At 35.6% G+C, this 19679-nt stretch overlaps 1 protein-coding gene across 11 annotated transcripts in view; it reads left to right on the forward strand.

Moving 5' to 3' along the window:
- Nucleotides 1–19679, forward strand: part of RASAL2 (RAS protein activator like 2) — a 362968-nt gene that overhangs the window by 110435 nt on the left and 232854 nt on the right. For 4 of the 11 annotated variants that reach the window (XM_045048589.1, XM_019821686.3, XM_045048587.1 and 1 more), the window contains exon 1: nt 9839–11686. The exons of 3 other annotated variants lie outside the window; for them this stretch is intronic. In XM_045048589.1, the coding sequence (XP_044904524.1) occupies nt 11089–11686 (598 nt within the window). In that variant the 5' untranslated portion in view covers nt 9839–11088. Of the gene's footprint in view, nt 1–9836; nt 11687–19679 lie in introns of those variants that run through there. 4 more of the 11 variants (XM_045048591.1, XM_045048590.1, XM_019821682.3 and 1 more) reach the window with 3 other exon arrangements.

Raw genomic sequence — 19679 nt, forward strand, 5'->3', positions numbered from 1 at the left:
GTGGGGTAGGTACACCAAAGTATGTTAAGGAATTTTGGCTTGTTTTGCATTGCTTTTAGAAAAGTAGGGGGAAGCCATTGAAAGGTTTTTTGTTGTTTGTTTGATTTTTGAGTGAGAGAAGGTGCAAGTAAGCTAGGGGCAGAGAGAGAGGGAGAGAGAGAATCCTACGCAGGGCCCACACTGTGAGGACAGAGCCCAAAGCGGGGCTTGAGCTCACCCAATGGCAGGCTCGAACTCACAAACCTTGAGATCTTGACCTGAACCAAAATCAGATGCTTAGCCAACTGAGCCACCAGGCACCCCCACTGAAAGGTTTTAAACAAGATGCCATAAATTTGTATTTTGAGAAGATTATTCTGAGTGCAGTAAGAATAATGGTTTACATGGGGCTGTAGTAGAGGTAGTTAGGTGAGTTTAGGATGCTGTTGTAACCCAGGTGAGAAATATAGTAGTTAATTTAGGGAAATAGCAAGAAGTAGATAGATTAGAGAATACTTATAAGGGAAAATCAGCAAGACTCATGGATTGCATGTTGAGTGGTCAGAGAGGAAGATGAGTGAGGTTTGGGCTTCTACAGCTGAATGGATGTGGTGTCTTTTATTAGGATAAGGAACATTGTAATGAGACCAGATTTTAAAGAAAAGACCATGAGTTAGGTTTTAAACATTTTGAATTTGAGATCGGCACAAAACATCAAATTGAATATATGAGTATGTTGCTCAGTGGAGACAAGGTCTGAACTGGGTGTAAGTTGATGTGGTACCTGTGAATGATGATGTGTGTGGTGAGAAAATGGAGAGGGGGTGCTAAGGACCCAGCTTTGAAAAACTCCCAACAGTTAGACTAGAGAAGAATGAACCTCAAAGGAGGCAAAGAAGGTGTGATTAGAGGGGTTGGAGAAAACCAGTGTTTTTATTTTTTATTTTTTAAAAAAGACTTTAATAATGGCTTTAGGAATCATCAATGTTTTTGTTTCTATTTGACAATGCTTCTTATTTTAAATGACCATTGATTCCAACACTTGTCAGTTAAAGTAATCTTCATTTGGCCTCTCTAGACATATCTTTGTCTCTTCAACCAGAAGCAGTTATGTCCGTGTCAGGTGTATCTTTGAGTTCTGCTTAGAAGGGAGGTAGTTTTTGCCACAGGAAGTGTTTCATCGGGAAGCAGATGTTCTCCAGTGATAGGAGATGGGAAAGGGATGTTTGTTATTAATTACTTAGCTTTATATAAACAAAGACTTTGCATTTTTGAAAGATGTCTTCTTCTAGTTAAGAGAAATGACTCCTATTTTTAAAGTTTTTCATGAGTTGATCTAAGGAGGTATGTGCTGTCTTGTTCTAGTAACAGAACTCCAGAACTCTTCGTTAATTGTAGCATATGTCACGTCTTCTATTACACAAGAGCATGTGGGATATATAGGATAGAATTTCTGTATAGAAAGGGTATGTCTTAAGATAGGAAACAGTGGCAGACTGTTTGCAAACTGAGAAAGCTCAAGTTTTCCCTTTTCATCTCTGTTTGCTTCCCTTAGTTGAAGTAAATCTGAAAGGACATTTTATGAGAAGATGATAGCCTATCTTAAACTTTAAAAAAGAAAGAATTTTAGCATTTAAACTAAATAACAGTAGAATAACTGGACTTAATGTCACACTTATACTCTTGAAGCCTAAAATTTTCAACTGTGTTCTTGGAAATGCTAATTTGGAAAATGCTAATTTAAGGAGATTATGGAATCTTGGACTGGGAATTGGGATACATGTGGGTTATTTGCTTGTTTGTTTGTTTGTTTGTTTGTTTTCTGTTAACTAGGTAACTGTGGACAAATCTCTATGCCCTGCCTTTATCTAATTGTTTGAAAGAGTTGGTTAAGTTGATCTGCAATGACTTTTCTAGTTCTCTAATTCAGATTCTGAGGGTTAATGTTAAGGCTTTTATTTTTGCTGTGAGTAGATTTTATGTATAAGTGTATAAATTTTTAATATAAAATTTAAAAAGTTATATGTGTTATATGTAAATTTCTACTTTCAGAAGGAGCACAATATACATGCTCATTATAAAATTTCATATATTTCAAAAATTAATAGTATAAAAATGAAAATCTCTGGTAATAACAAAAATAACAGTAGATTTTGTTGTTAAAAAAATAAAAGAAAATAGCAACCAAGGAAGCAAGAATATACATTGAGGAAAAGACAGTCTCTTCATTATATGGTGTTGAGAAAATTGGACAGCTATATGCAGAAGAATGAACTGAACCACTTTTTTACATTATACACAAAAATAAACTCAAAATGGGCTAACGACCTAAATGCAAGGGCTGAAGCCATAAAACTCCTAGAAGAAAAACATAGGCAGTTGGGTATCGGCCTTAGCAACATTTTTCTAGATATGTCTTCTCAGGCAAGGGAAACAAAAGCAAAAATCAACTATTGAGACTACACCTAAGTAAAAAGCTTTTGCACAGCAAATACACCATTAACAAAATGACAAGGCAACCTACTGATTGGGAGAAAATATTTGCAAATGATAATGTATCCAATAAGGGGTTAATATCTAAAATGTATAAAGAATTTACAGAACTCAAACCACAAATAATCTTATTTAAAATGGGCATAGGACCGAATAGACATTTTTCCAAATAAGACAGGCATCTGACCAACAGACACATGAAAAGATGCTCAGCACCACCAGTCATCAGGGAAATGCAAATCAAAACCACAATGAGATATCACCTTATACCTGTCAGGATGGTTAGACTCAAAAACAGAAAAGATAATGTGTGTTGATAAGGATGTGGAGAAAAAGAAACCCTTGTGTACTGTTGATGGGAATGCAAATTGGGGCAGCCGCTGTGAAAGCAGTATGGAGGTTCCTCAAAAAATTAGAAATAGAAATATCATATGATCCAGTAATCCTACTATGAGTATCTACACAAAGAAAATGAAAACACTAATTTGAAAAGATATATGCACCTCTATTTTATTACAGCACTGTTTACAATAGCCAAGATTTGGAAGCAACCCAAGTATTCATGGACAGTTGAATGGATAAAGAAGTGATACATGTGCGCCTATGTGCGTGTCCACACACACACACACACACACACACACACACACACACACAGTGAAATATTAGTCATGAAAAAGAATGAGAAATTGCCACGTGCAACAATATGGATGGACCTAGAGGCTATTACACCAAGTTAAAAAACCCAGAGAAAGATAAATGTCTTATGATGTCATTTATATGTGGAATTTAAGAAACAAATGAACAAACAAAAAAAGACAAAAACCAGACTCGCAAATATGGAGAACAAATTAGTGGTTGCCTGAGTGGAGGTGGGTAGGGGGATTCATGAAGTAAAGGAGATTAAGAGTACAGTTAACTGTGATGAGCACTGAATAATATATAGAATTGTTGAGTGATTGTACCCCTGAAACTACTGTAATACTGTATGTTAATTATACTTAAAAAAAAAAAAGCCACTTCTCTGCTGCTATTCTGCTTTCCAGCAGTAAGGTCTCCTGCTGATTTTTGCCTGCTTTTAACAGTTGACCCTTGAACAATGCAGGGGTTAGGGGCATTGACCCCTGTGCAGTCAAAAATCCACATATAATTTTTGACTGCCCCGAAACATAACTAGTAATAGCTTGCTGTTGACTAGAAGCCTTACTGATAACATATTTTATATATGCGTTTTATACTGTATTCTTACAATAAAAAGCTAGAGAAAAGAAAATGTTAAGAAAATCATAAGGAAAATACATGAACTGTACTGTACTGTATTTATATAAAAATAAATCCATGTATAGGTGGGCCTTGTTGTTTAGTGATCAGTTGTATATGGAAGAGAAGAGAAAATATAGTCAGTTCTGTTATCATGCTTGTTTTCAAAACCAGGATTTGTACCATGTGATTGATATTAAGGAACAATTTGAGTGTTGTGTGAATTTTGTGTTTGCTTATGTGGCATTTGTCTGAGAAACTAGCTAAATGCGGAAAACTGTATCCAGTTAAACTGTGTCCAATAGGAGATACTCAGAAAGCATGCATTTCAACCAACTAGCAGCTACCTCAGTCCTCCAGTGTGTTGTAAGCCACATCCATCCCCCAGGGTGCCCCAGCTCTCTTTCAGATTTCAGATAATCCTCCTTTCTCTACTTCGGAAAAAGCAGAGGCTGCACCTTTCTGACTCCCATTCCCACAGGCAAACTTAAAGTTTTTTTTTTCAAAGTAACTGCCATATTTATTTTAGCATTTAGGTGTTTCTTAACCATTTAACACGTATAAAATGGTCTACAGTTTTTATTAGCTTCTTATCTTTCTTACGTGTCATTGTTACAGTTCCTGAGTGTGGCTCCCCAGCCCCATCTTCCCCATAAGCCCTGTAGTTTTATTGTACAATTTTGTATAGTGTGGTTATTTTTAGGAATGCATGTTACATTATAGCAGAATTGAATGTAATCACAGCATCTCAAGGTCAAGAGAAACTCAAAAGAAGTTGGTTCTATCCTTGTGCCTTAGACTTGGTAAAAATCCTCTTAGTAACTTTTCTAACACCTTGTATACTTTTCCCTTCCTTATGTAAGCCTTTCCTGAGCAACTGGCAGTTCCAAGAGGGAAGCAACCGTGTCTGTCCTGTTCTTTTTTGTTCCTATAGTCCTAATACAGTGCCTGATATATGGTAGGTGTGCAATTACAATGTGACATCTTACTCTATGCAAATGTAAGTACTTGCATACTCATTTAGGGAATTCAGATGTTTCTTTTGATTTAGCAACCAGAATGGTTCTTAAAGCTATGCTTTAAATATTACAAATTATTATCGTGAAACTTTTTTCTTTTTTTTTTTTTTATCTTATTTTAGGGAGAGGAGAGAGTATGTGAGCAGGAAACAGGGGCAGACAGAGAGTGAATCTTTAAGTTTGTTTATTTATTATGAGAGAGAGCATGTGCGCGAGTGCACCACTCAGGGAGGGGCAGAGAGAGACAGAGACAGAGACAGACACAGAGACAGAGAGAATCCCAAGCAGTGTGTGCTGTGAGTATGGAACCCAATATGGGGCTCCAACTCATGAACGGTGAGATGATGACCCAAGCTGAAACCAAGAGTCTGACACTTAACTGACTGAGCTACCCAGGTGCCCCTAATTTTTCTTGAAGTTTATTTATGAGAGAGAGCATCTTTTTTTTAAGTTTACTTTTGTTTATTTTGAGAGAGAGCTAGAGAGCAAGCGGGGGAGGGGCAGAGAGGGAGACAGAATCCCAAGCAGGCGCCGTGCTGTCAGCACAGAGCCCAATGCAGGGCTCAAACTCAAAACCCTGAGATCATGACCTGAGCCGAAATTAATACTCAGTTACCAGCTGACTGAACCACCCAGGCACCCTGAGAGAGAGAGAATCTTGAGCAGGCTGTGTATGGAGCCTAGCATGGAGGTCGATCCCACCACCCTGGGGTCATGACCCGAGCTGAAATCAAGAGTAGGACACTCAACTGACTGAGTCACCCAGGTGCCCCTGTGGAAATTTTAAAGTAGTTGATTGAAACGAGGTCGCAGAGACATTCCTGTACTGACCCTTCAATCCGCAGCCAATTGTTATAGTAGGATTTATAATGAATGTGGTAGTTCAGTGAGTATCATTGTTTCTAATTTTAAAAGACTATAAATCCTGTGAATATTTTCTTAAAAATTCCTGAATTCATTATATATATTTTGAGAAAACTCAGAAAATGTGGAGTGGCAAGTTATTGTCTTAAATTCAGGTGAAAGCTAAAACTTGGAGAAATATGTAACAAATAATATTGGGCTTTCATAATGATAAAAGATGATTGAAGCATTTTTCAACTCAAACTTTAGCAGTTGTGAGAGAGATGAGTCTTCTTTATTTCTTTAACTGTTCTTCTTCTTTTTTTTTTTTAATTTTTTTTTTTTAACGTTTATTTATTTTTGAGACAGAGAGAGACAGAGCATGAACGGGGGAGGGTCAGAGAGAGAGGGAGACACAGAATCTGAAACAGGCTCCAGGCTCTGAACAGCACAGAGCCCGACGCGGGGCTTGAACTCATGGACCGCGAGATCATGACCTGAGCCGAAGTCGGCCGCTTAACCGACTGAGCCACCCAGGCGCCCCTCTTTAACTGTTCTTCTTAGAGACTGTCACTTCCTCAGTCTGTTGCTCGTTTGCTTTCTGATTTCTCCTGAATCTTTTTCTGTGTTATTTAATATTTTCCAGTTCCATATTCCTTAAATAGGGAAGTTTATGGTAAGAAGAATTGTGGCACTTCCTTAGAAGGATTAAGTTGATGAGTTTAGGAACTATGATAATTATTTTCACCTTACCTATTTAGTGTATAAAAGAATTTCCTCATTTAACATTGAGTCTCTGAATTTCACGAGGTCGATTACAGAGCTCAAGTTCTACTCCTGTACAACTTTTCTCAAAGTTATAGTCTTAATTTAATTTTCCACTGAAGTGTCTTAATAGGGGCTAATCTTGATCGACTTCCCTCTCCCGTAAAACCTGTGGAACTAGATATTTCTTTACATTAGTCGAAAGATACTCTGAAACAGACACCATTACAGTGTTATTAATGAAAATATCTGTATTACAGGCTGAAAGGAAATAGTCATGAAATTTTAAACATTTCACTTGCTTTTTCTTTTTAAGTTTATTTATTTTTGAGAGAAGAGAGACAGACAGAGCGAGCAGGGGAGGGGCAGAGAGAGAGGGTGAGAGAGAATCCAAAGCAGCCCCCGCACCGTCAGTGAGGACCCCAATGTGGGGCTTAAACTCACAAACTGTGAGATCATGACCTGAGCCGAAACCAACAGTCAGATGCTTAACCAACTGTGAGCCACCCAGGTGCCCCAAATTTTACTTGTTTAATATTTTATTTTGATGTAATTTCAAACCTATAGAAAATTTGCTAGAGTGCAAGAAACTCCCATATATCCTTTACCTAGATTCAATAATTGTGTACGCTTTGCCCCATTTGTTTTATCATAATGTATCTACTTTTCTATGCATAGTTTTTTTCTTGAATCATTTGAAAGTAAGTTGGAAACATCATGCCCCTCCCCTATGTCCCTAAATACTGTGCAAATTTCCTAAGAATAAGAACATTCTCTTTTGTAATCATAGTAAAGCTATCAAAATCAGGAAATTTAATGTTGATATGATTCTGTTATCTAATCCATAATCCATATTCTACTTTCGTCATTTGTCTCAATAATGTCCTTTATAGCTATTTTTTCCCCAGTTCAGGATCCAGTCCAGATCATGCATTGCTTTTAGTTGTCTTTCTTTAGTCTCCTTTAAATTATAGCAGTTTCATAGCTGTTTTTTTTTATGTTCTTAACCTTGACATTTTTGAAGCAGACTATTTTAACACCCACCTGTGCAGATCTTAATGAATGGCATAACTTGCTTCAGATCCCTTTTTTGTGTGAGAAACAAAATGTGGCTGAAACTGAAAAAAAAAAGTTATTTTGTAGATTTTTAATTTGAATGTATGTGATATTGCTTGTGATTAGGTTAGACTTAGGTCAAGTATTTTTGCAAGAATAATACATGAGTATGTATCCTTCACAGTTCAGCATTTCAGGAGGCACATAATGTTAGTTCCAGTATTTGTATGTATGTATGTATTCATTCATTCATTCATTCATTCATTCTCTTTGGCATGTTTACTTCTTTCCTTAAGCCTCAAATACACAGAAAATGATTTCAGAATTGCTAACTCATAACACTGACTAAACATACCTACTAACTGGAGTTTGATATTGCTTACAATTTTTTAAGGTAAAATTTAATTATGGAAAAGTGCATAAATCTTAAGTGAACACTTGGGTGAGTTTTGATAAAAACATAAACCCATACTCCTATCTCTGTGACAGAAGGCTTCTTGGTGCCCCTTTCCTGTTAATAGTGTCCTTCATCATTGACAACTACTTTTCTGGCTTTTTTTTTCCATTATAGGTTAGTTTATCCTGTTTTAGAACTCCATAGAAATGGAGTTATACAGTATGTACCCTTTTGTGTCCATTTCCTTTTGTTAGCATAGTATCTGGGATATTCGTCCACATTTTTTTTTTTAAATTAATAGTTCATTCTTTTTCTGGTTGAGTAGTATATCATTGTATGAAAATACCACAATTTGTTTATTCATTCTACTGTGATGGGCATTTCCAGTCTGTGGCTGTTTTAAATAAAGCTGCTGTGAACATTCAGGTACGAGTGTGTATATTTTCATTTCTCTTGAGTAAATGCCTATGAGTGTAACCACTGGGTCATAGGGTAGATGTATGTGTATCTTTATAAAGAAAATTTCAAATTTGTCTCCTAGTAATTGTACCATTTTATGTTCCCATCCCCAATTATGAGATTTCTGGTTGCTCCACATCCTCACCAACACCTGTGTTATTAGCCCTTTAAATGTTAGCCATTCTTTGGATGTGAGTGATGTCTCATTATAGCTTTAATTCATATTTCTCTAACTACTGATGAGATTGAGTACTTTTTTATATGCCTATTGACCATTCATGCAACTTTCTTCTTTCTTTTTTTCTTTTTCCACACAGCTTTCTTTGTGAAGGGTTTGTCCAACTGTTTTGGCCTATTTTTAAATATTAGGTTTCTGTTTTACTCATTAGTTGTAGTTCTTTATATATTGTGGTACAAATAGTGAGGTATTTGTATGGTGAATATTTTCTCCCATTTTTTGACTTGCTTATTGATTTTCTTAATATATCTTCTACTGAACATAAGCTTTTGATTTTCATGGACTTATATTTATTAATATTTTCCTATTATGGTTAATGCTTTTTGTGTTCTAAAAAATCTTTACAATCAATTTGCAAATATATTCTCCTATGGTTTATTTTATAAGCTTTTTTGTGTTCTAAAAAAATCAATTTGCAAATATATTCTCCTATGGTTTATTTTATAAGCTTTATAGTTTTATATTTTGCATTTAGGTTTATTTTCATTGCAGATTAATTTTTGTAGAAAGTGTGATATGTCATAAATAGAGATTACAGCTTAATGTTTATTGTGTTTCTCTATGCAAAGTCAGATTTCTGTTTTTGTTTTTGTTTTTAAACAGAGGAAGATGTTATGATTGTAAGACACTTTGATTTGTTATGCTTTTGGGAAAGCCAAGTACTTCATCATTTCTTTAATATAGAAATGTGTAAATTTAGAGACTGCATAAACAAAAATGAGATTATTGCCTTATGATAATGGAAATAACTAGAACATTTAAATATATATACACACACACACATATATATATATGTGTATATATATATATATATAAAGTTTATTTATTTGAGAGAGACAGAGATGGTGTGAGTGGGGGAGAGGCAGAGAGATAGGGAGAGAGTGTATCCCAAGGAGGCTCCATCCACACTGTCAGTGCAGAGCTTGATGCGGGGCTCTATCCCATGAAACCATGAGATCATGACCTGAGCTAAAACCAAGAGTCAGGTGCTCAACCGACTGAACCACCCAAGCACCCCTAGAACATTTTAAGATGTTTAAAAGAATAGATAGTGTACAAGGCACCTGGGTGGCTCAGTCGGTTAAGCGTCTGGCTCTTGGCTTTGGCGCAGGTCATAATCTCATGGTTTGTGAGTTCGAGCCCCACATTGGGCTCCAAGCTGAGAGTATAGAGCCTGTTTGGGATTCTTTCTCTCCCCCTCCCCTCCACTCATGCTCACTCTCTCTCTCAAAATAAATAAACTTAAAAAAAAAAAAAAGAATAGATATGGTACTAAATTAACTATTTCTACAGCAATGAGACTTCGTGTGAGAACTGTTCTTCATTGTACATGTTCTACAACTACATGAATAGTTTTTTTAGTTTTCCAGATGAGATTATTTTTTTCTACAACTTGCAAAGTGATTTGATTGCCATGTTATAAATCTTTTATTGGTGGTCTAAAGTCTGTCAGGTTTTCCATTTGAAACCCCTATTTTCAGGAGCAGACATTTGAAAAAAAAAATTAACCAGCCAGAAACTTGGCATTCATGATCTTGGTTCACTATAAGGTACTTGCTTTAACAAAATTTTAAATAGTCAGCTTTTTTTTTTTTTTTTAAAGTTGTAAGCAGCACAGAGAAGAGTAAAGGAATTTCTTTGTTTAAACAGGGAATATTTTTCCAGACAACTTATCCCAATTAAATTTACAAAGCAAACTTTCCCCTTCTAGAAACGATTTAAGTATGTATGTTCCTATGTTCTATTTCCCACAAGAGACTACCTCAAGACTTTGCTTTTACTTTGCTATAATTCATAGCAAATATCCTGGATCCCTGTTCTCTTTTCTGTTCATTTATGCTTTTAAAATTCTCCCTAGTATATTTATTTATATTTAAAATGGCTTTAAATTTTGGCATTCTTTTTTTCATTTTTCCTCCTTGTAGTGCCTCCTTGAACAAAACAGTATACGCCTCTACCTATTGGTTGAAAATCAATACTAATTTTGAGAGAAGATGTGGTATAAATAGCAGTGATTTTCTTGAAATTAAATTTCTGAAATACAGACTTTAAAAACTCTTCTGAAGAGTTGCCACTTAAAGGGCAGGCTTTGAGGCAAGTTTTCTTCCTTCTTCCGTACAGTGTGGATGTCAGCTTGAGTACTTTCACAATCTGTTTTTAACCCACTGTCATTTGCATGGTGAACACTTAACTGCTATTGGTCCAGAAAGGTGTTTGTGGGTTTTTTGTTGCTCTTATTTCACTTCTTATTTTCTTTAAAATCATTTCCTGAAAACTTAGTACAGAAATGTGACCTACTGCAGCAAGCGAGATGATCTTCTGGAAATCTTTACTTTTGCTTCACTCTGAGGATGATTTGCTTCAGGCAAGAGGTTTTTGGGTGCTGCTGAAATTTCGGAGATCTGGGAAAATAGGGTAATAACATGACACCAGCTCTTAAGCAGCAACATCTGCTGTGGTTCAAAGCCACACAAAGAAAGCTGCTTAAGCAGTTGAATATTTTGGACTGCACGGACAAGTGTGGTTCAACTGCAAAGACTGCAGAGTGGAGGAAACTTAAAGTTTAGAGAAGTTGTTTAAAAATGGAGTCGTGGAAGATGGGCATCTTTAAGAGACAAACATCACCTTGTCCTCCAAGCTATCGAAGATCTTTGTCAGAACCTGCTTATGCAAATTCAGAGATAGGAACAAGCTTAAAGAATTATCCTTGGCGTGGTCCAGTGAAAAGCAAGAGGAAGAAAAATGAACATGCTGTTTCCAACCTAGGAAAGCCACTGGGTGCTTATCGGTGGCAAACACATCCCAGCTTTAGGTGGAAAGGGGGCAAAAGGGAGAGATGGCAGACTAATAAAGGAGACTTGGATGAACCACAACAAAAGGTCGTGCCAAAGATGGTTGGTAATGATGCTTCTTCCTCTGCTAATGAGGTCCTTGGAACATCAACAGAGAAGCTGAACCTGGTCAACACCCGGTCACTTCGGGTTCCATTCACCAGATCTATTTCCGAGCCAGAACCCCGCTGCAGTATCAGATTTGGTAGACCGTGGCCGACTTCAGTGAGGTCAGAGGAGTCTGAGCAGCAGGGATATTTCATCCGTGGCATTTTTTCTACTCTTTCCAATGGCTTCTCCAGGATGCTGAGTTTAAGAGGAGAATCAACCAATGAGCCAGTAAGAGAAGGTATATTGTGATGAATAAGGGTTGAAAAGGAAGGGATGGCTCAATTTTAATTACTATTGACATTTTTATTACTTGTGTTTTATAATAAGATAAGCCATTCTGTTTGCTCATTATGAAGCAAATTTAATATAATTTTTAAAAGTGATAAACACTACTACAGAAATCCTCTTTCAATGAATGATGGCAAATAAAAGTAAAAAATGGATTTGGTTAAATTAAGGAATTTTTTATGTTATACTCTTAAATTCCGCTATGGAGCCTGTATTAAAGGTTTTTGTTTTGTTTGGGGTTTTTTTTTTGGTAACCCCTTTTTTAAATCTCCATTGATCTACTTTTGCAAGTTAAATGCAATTTAGAGGAGAAATAATCAAATAATTTCCTCATGAGAAAGTTGAGAATTAAACAATTTCTATTATTATCCCTTCATTAAAACTGACAGATACTAGAACTATTTAGAGCAGAACTGTATTGACAGCTTTTATTAGGTTGGAATTATGATTTGCTTATGTCATGAAAATACACAATTTGAATATGGAAGCAAGAGATGCAGATCTTCAACTTGTTCAGATGACAGTGGAGAAGTTTGTGTTTGATTCATTTCATACAAAAGAATCATGAGTTTTTTTTTTTTTTAATCTCATTTAGGACTTGTTTAAATTTAAAAATGTTTTCTATTGATGGTAGCATTGTTAAATTCAAAAAAAAGAACTCCAAGTTTTATCTGATTGCCTTGGAAATGATTGACCTTGTCTGCTAAACTATTTCAGTTGTGTGTCATGACCCATATTTGTTTGTTTGTTGTTTTTGGAAACCTCAGCACTGACTCTGATAGTATCTCCATCCAGTTGAGGCCATTTTTGGACAAGCTCTTACTATTAGAAAACTTTAGCTTATCTTTCCTATAAGGTTGACCATATCGTGAAAATTTAAACTCTTTAGGAAATTATGGGAATTGTTGAGGAATTTTGTTGTTGGAGTACAGTCTAATTTCTTTTAAAATGAAGATGAAGAATGCAAAAGGGTGCCATATCAGTGAAAAATTAAGTAATTTTCCAAATATAGGTGTGACAGTAATTCATTATTCCTCCTAAACCTTGTCCTCCCTAGATTTTCTTTTGCTTAGTGAGTTTTAATGATACTGTTAAGTTTATCTGTTTGCTTCTTACCCTTGGCTTATGAATAATTACCAAGAGTAAAATCTTGTTGCTGTACCTGTATTAACATTCCATTAAAATTTTTGAAGGACTAGGTTGTTGGGTTTCCTTGGACGCCGGTACGTGTGTTTCCTTGTTAGATGATGACAGGATGATGTAAAGGCGTGTCAAAGGGAATTAAGAGTTTGTAATAAATTCTTAGAATAGGTGCTTCTCAAGGGTTAATATGTGTGCAGTTGATAAAAGAAGGCTAGAGGATTTTGAGGGTTTGGGTTTTTTTTTCTTTTTTTTTGTTTTTTTTATTTTTTGTTTGTTTGTTTTTTGTCTTCATAAAGATTTTGGGCTTTTGTAGTTAACTTTCGGTTTCTAGTAAATTTGCCAAGCTGTCGACTGCCTGCTGTGTGTCATGTGCTCAAAGACTGTCCCTACTTTTTATACATTTATGGTTTACTTAAGGAGATACAAAGTATTCCGTATTTATTATATTCCTAATATATTTCCTAATACTCTTTATCAGTTATAATCACAGAATAATTATGCATAAACAGAGTTTAAGGTGCTGTTAATAAGGGATTTCAAGTCAAATAATTAAAGAACCCTCCACAGTATTCTCTCCAGTCAGATAGATCAGCAATTTTTATTAAACAGTTAACTGTGATGTCCCCTACATGCTTTACCAGTGAAGATTCAAGCTCTTAAACCTGAAATGTGCTATTTAATACAAAGATTGTTGCCAGTTCTTGTCTAGAGATCTCTTTTTCTCTGTGGCCCGTAGCTTCTACCCAGCGTAGAGTCTATGTCAGTGGTTTTCTAACTTTCTGTAATCGTGAACCTTCCAGCCTTGCTTATTCCCCACAAGAGAGAGTATGATTGGCCCAAGAGACCTGAATTCTACTTCCATCTATGCCAGTTATCTTCTGTGAAATTTATTCACTGAATCTCTTTTTACACTTTTGTGGAATGGTAATTCCTTCCTCACAAGTGATAAAATTTGAAAATGTTATGTATATTATTTATTCACAGATGGCATATAAATGAAAATTGTTCTGATCAGAGCTGCTATTGTGGTATTGTAGCAAGGTATGGAATATTAAACCATAGATATCTTTAAGACTGTGTTAAGGAAATAAATATATTTCTTAATTTGAAACTCACTAGTGTTTGTTACTTATTCAATATGAACTGCAAGAGGTGAGAGGCATTAAGTAATGTAGTGTGTATTTAAAGCATTTAAATGTATTTAAAGCATTTGGCACATAGCATTTGTTCAATATATATTAGATCTTGTTTCTGTTAAGAAAGTGAAATTACACGGATATACTTTTTTAAAAAAATAGGGAGGAGAGGGGCACCTGGGTGGCTCAGTCAGATGAGTGTCTGACTTCGGCTCAGGTCGTGATCTCACGGTTCATGGGTTTGAGCCCCGCATTGAGCTCTGTGCTGACAGTTCAAAGCCTGGAGCCCACTTCAGATTCTGTGTCTCCCTCTCTCTCTCTGCCCTTCCCCTCAACTCACTCTCTCTCTCTCTCTCTCTCTCTCTCTCTCTCTCTCTCTCTCTCACAAAAATGAACATTTTAAAAAGTTAAAAAAAATAGGGAGAGAAGGAGGATACCTGATTGTTGAGTGTTGTAATTGACAAATGTAAGTAAATTGCAATGTTCTAGTCTTTAAAAAAATTTTTTTTACATTTATTTATTTTTTGAGAGAGCACAAGTGGGGGATGGGCAGAGAGAGAAGGAGACACAGAATCCGAAGCAGGCTCCAGGCTCCGAGCTGTCAGCACAGAGCCCGACGCTGGGCTCGGACTCCTAAACTGGGTGATCATGACCTGAGCCAAAGCCAGACCCTCAACCAACTGAGCCACCCAGGCACCCCTGCAGTGTTCTAGTCTTAAACCCTGTGCACCTGAACTTGTTCTGAGCATAAACAAGGAATAATTTCTTGTGCCATAGCTGACTGTAATTACCCTTATGCTTAAAGCAGTGAAATATGTCATTCTCAGGGTCTCTAACCAATTTAGGAGGGAGAAGCTGAAAGGCTTCAGTGATATTCCATACTCAACCCTCCAGTTGTGCAATAAATATTCCTTTGTCTGATGTAGGTCAGATAATATGTAGGTCAAATGATACAATGTAAAAATGTAACTTGTACTTTTTATGTCTAATTGTAATTCCAACTGCTTTGGGCTCATGTCTAAGAATGGAGTTTCCATGTTTGCAGTAGTGGAAGTAAATTGAAACACTCAATAAGAGAGGAATAATCACAAACCCATTATAGCATATCAAATCAGCAGACTATCATAGGGCCTACATAGTTGCTACTTACTAGCTGTGTGAAACTTAGAAAAAACTATGTTATTGTAAATGTGCATGGGATGTAAATTCTAAGTTACTGGGAGGCAATTTCATTCCTAAATTCTTTTTCTTCCTCTGTCAGTAGGTAGAGATAGGAATGAAAGCTTTAAAAAAACAAAGGTAGGAAAGGAAATTAAATTTACCCTATGTAGTTCTTCTTTCTGGTTATAGTTTATGTCTTGTTAAACTGACATTATTTATGATGTTACAGTAATAAGACTATCCTCTCTCCAGTGTTATATTTTTAAAGACCTCCTAACTTGGGAATTAGAAGACTTTATTTTTTTTCTGGATAACTTTCTTTTAATATGCTCATTCAATTTTTAAAAAGTTTTTCATAAACCTACTGGGAAGGACCTTATACACTAACTCAACAAAGGTTTATGGAGTTCCTGAGACACTGTTCTTAGTGCTTAGAATATATAGCACATTATTTTATCAAGTAACTAACAGCTTCCTCACTTATTCTAGGGAATCATTAACCAAATTAGAAAAACTAAAAATACTGTAATTTCATAAGATATACATCTAATAAATAGTGGTGAGGATTAGTTAGTATAAGAATTTATACAGTGTTTCAGATGTTCTCTACAATTGGACCTTTTATTTACTTATGAATTAAAAGAGATGTCTGTGCAAAATACAGAGAAATATGTTCCCTTTCTGACATCTCTCCTAAGGATTGCTGCATTTCAGCAATTTGTGTAATACCTACCCACATATAGTATTAGCTATTAATATTTGCTATTAATTAGCTATTTTAGCTATATATATTTTCAGTATTAATATTTGCATATTAATACATACCAAATTATTCCTTTCTGCATGATTTCAGCATATGTTTAAAAATATTCTGAGTGTCTCTATTTCTGTTTAAAAATATTTTCCTGGGGCACCTGGCTGGCTCAGTTGGTTGGGTGTCCGACTTCAGCTCAAGTCATGATCTCACGGTCCATGGGTTGGAGCCCCACATTGGGCTTTGTGCTGACAGCTCAGAGCCTGGAACCTGCTTAGGTTTCTGTGTCTCCCTCTTTGTGTGCCCCCCCCCCCACCTTCTCTCTCTCTCTCTCTCTCTCAAAAAAAAAAAACATTTAAAAATTTTTCCTAGAAATTCTCTTATTTCACAGATTTTTCTATTTCTACAGTCAAGAAAGGTTTTTTACCCTACAAAATGAAATAAACTTTTCTCTAATTATAAAAGTAAAAAAAAGCTGTATAAATTTTTTCAGACAAAAATATAAGGAAGACCTTTAAAACGGGTCATAATCCCTAAGGATTTTAATTTTAATCAAGCAATGAAAATTTAAATTTTTTTTCAGGTACCAAACAGGTAGCTATGTAATAGGCTGCTTAGTCCTTATGTTGGAGTTAGATCTGGGGTTAAATTCTGGCTGCCTTTTTAGTTGCAAAGTAGACATAACGTCTCCAGTTCTATTTTCTTTATAAGAAAGTAGAACTGTCCCCAATGGACAAATGTATGTTGTACATATGTACATATATACACACACATCTTCTTTATGTGTATGTCCCTACACACAATGGAATAAAGAAGAATGAAGCCATGACACCATGAAGAAGAATGAAATGTTGCCATGTGCAACAACGTGGATGGAGCTAGAGAGTTGAATGCTAAGCAAAATAATTCAGACAGAGAGACAAATACCATATGATTTCACTCATAATGTGGAATTTAAGAAACACACACACACACACAAAAACAAGCAAAGGGAAAAATAAAGGAGAGAGAGACAAACCAAGAAATATACTCTTAACTGTAGAGAACAAATTGATGGTTACTAGAGGGGAGGTGGCGTGGGGGAGATGAATGAAATAGGTGATGGGGATTAAAAAGTACACTTATGATGGCCTCTGAGTAATTCTAGAATTGTTGAATCACTAAACAATAGAGTGAATACTTATATAGCACTGTATTTTTATTGGCATAAAAATTAAAAACTTAATTAAAAAATGAAACTAGAGCTGTAATATAGATGCTGTGGAGTTGTAACAAGGATTAAATGAGATAGTTTGTGTCAAGTGCTTTGTCTACCTTGTAGTCACTTTAAAATAAAAATCATCTGTTCATGAGGACGCATCCTGGAGTCTCCTTGGAGTAGACTTAAGAATGTTTCAGTCCTCATTTTACATTTATAAAACATTTCTTAAGATAACCAGTTTTGTCTAAGTGATATTTTCTAAATGTGTTCTCAAATTCTGTGAGTGCTTTATTTTAGCTTTGTATTTACTAACTACTTAGTTAGTAGAAGAACCTTTGCAATTTTTTTTTTAACGTTTATTTATTTTTGAGACAGAGAGAGAGCATGAACAGGGGAGGGGCAGAGAGAGGGGGAGACACAGAATCTGAAACAGGCTCCAGGCTCTGCGCTGTCAGCACAGAGCCCGACGTGAGGCTCGAACTCACGGACCACGAGATCATGACCTGAGCCAAAGTCGGACGCTTAACCGACTGCGCCACCCGACAGGCGCCCCTGCAATTTTTTTTTACGATATGTAGACCTCCCAACTGAGAGCAGTGTTGTGTGTATGTAACTTCCATTTGTTCATGACTTCTTTAATTTTTCCATTGGGACTTTGCAAATGTTTTTAATAAAAGAAAAAATTAACCTTCGCACATTTTATTGTACTTGTGATTGAGCTCTGTTTTTATTGCATATTTTACAGTTAATTTTAAAGATGATAAAAAGTATGTTGATTTTTGTACTGAGCTCTAGTTTATTACTGATTGTTCATCTGATATTTAAAATCGGCATCCCTTATTTTAGAAGCAGAATATTTTAGGGGAAAGAAGATTAGTCTTTGGAGACATGAAGACCTGTTTCCAAACTCTTTATATGTCATCTATTTGCGTGTAATTCTTGTATGTTATGTTTGACCTCTCTGAGGTTATCTTCCTCATATTTAAAATAGGGCTAATACCTGTATTGAAAGAGTATTACAGAACAACATAAGGTAGTTGTTAAGAATTGGAAGTTTTCTTCAGGTATACCTGGGAATAAACCTGTCTTTAAGAGAATGATTAACACCAACTTTAGGATTTACCTTTGCTGGGGAGAACGAAGGGGATAGGGAGGGAAGTGTTGCATGGGTCGATGGAAGTTACTGGCATTGTTTTCATTAGGGATCAAATTATGGTTTCACCGATATTTATGGTAATACCACAAATAAGTAGATGAACGGATGAGTTAGGTAACTTAAAAACCAGGTCATGCGTGATCCATTTATAACAATGGGTCAGAATGAAGAATGACCATTAAAATGATTAAAAATATTTTCAAATTCTGGCTCTACCACTCATTAGTAATGGGACCTTGGGCAGATTACTTTATGTCTCTGAGCCTCAGCTTACTCATTTGTAAGATGAAGTAGTACCTGCTTAGTAGGTTGTTGTGATGATTAGATGAAACGGGCTGTGTAAAAGTCCATAGCACAGTGCTTCTCAAGTAGTGAGAGCTCAGTAGAAGTTACTGCCCAGGGATGCACTGAGGCCAGCTTGCAGAAGCCGGTCGATTGTTGTGTATCTATTCCCAGTGGCCCAGTAGTGACACTGCATTGATACCTTCAAATTAACCACCATGGTGGGGCTGTTAGTACCTCGGAAATGTTGCAGATCAAACGGTGGTAATGGGGGTGTGTGGTAGTGTTTCAGAGGTGGTAGCTGTTAAATTTGACATACCATTGGTAACACCTATTATTATTTAAATCTTTGGAGTTAATAACCAGTATTACACAAAATAGGATTTTTGACTTTAAATATGCTGCTTCTCACATTAAGAAATTTAATATTTTAGAGTATCAAAGTTGAATATTGAGTTGTATTAAATTGGCATCTGTTGAGATGTATTTTTTTTTATCATTCATATTCCTATTATTTTGCTAGCATTGAAGTGTCTGGAATAACCTATGTATGGTACACAATTATTTTAAGGTGTTTTTTGCTGAGGTATGCTAGCACTTTTTATTTAGATCACTTTTGTTTTGTTTTGGTAAGTCATCTGTAACTATGCTCCTACCTCTGAGATTATGCAGTAATTTTTGGGGGTCCTATTATCACGTGATTTTGAGATCAAAACTGTGTATGTTTTTAGCCCATTGAATAAAAGGTAATCCTCTTCTAAATTTTAGAATATAAGTAACACTTCAGAAATAATCTGTAGTGAATTCATTCATGGTGCCTTTATTATTTAGCAGTTTTACTTTAAAATGATTTAAAATTTTACGTTCACTATTATTGACAACTTCTGCTTGTTTCATTTACTGTGTTATGTTTTTAAAATTATTTTCACCTGGATTTTTAGTTCATTAGTATGTGCTAAGTTACCTCCAATGCTAACAAAATTTGTAATTATTTTTGCCTCAGATTTAAGTAAATCCAATTAACATAAAATTCAAGCTAATTATTAGGTACAATCACACACAAAAAAGAAAAAAAACAAACTAACTTGAATATTTTAGTTTACTTCCCTC

This window comes from Felis catus, chromosome F1 (genome assembly GCF_018350175.1).
Source record: "Felis catus isolate Fca126 chromosome F1, F.catus_Fca126_mat1.0, whole genome shotgun sequence".
NCBI classification, from domain to species: domain Eukaryota; kingdom Metazoa; phylum Chordata; class Mammalia; order Carnivora; family Felidae; genus Felis; species Felis catus.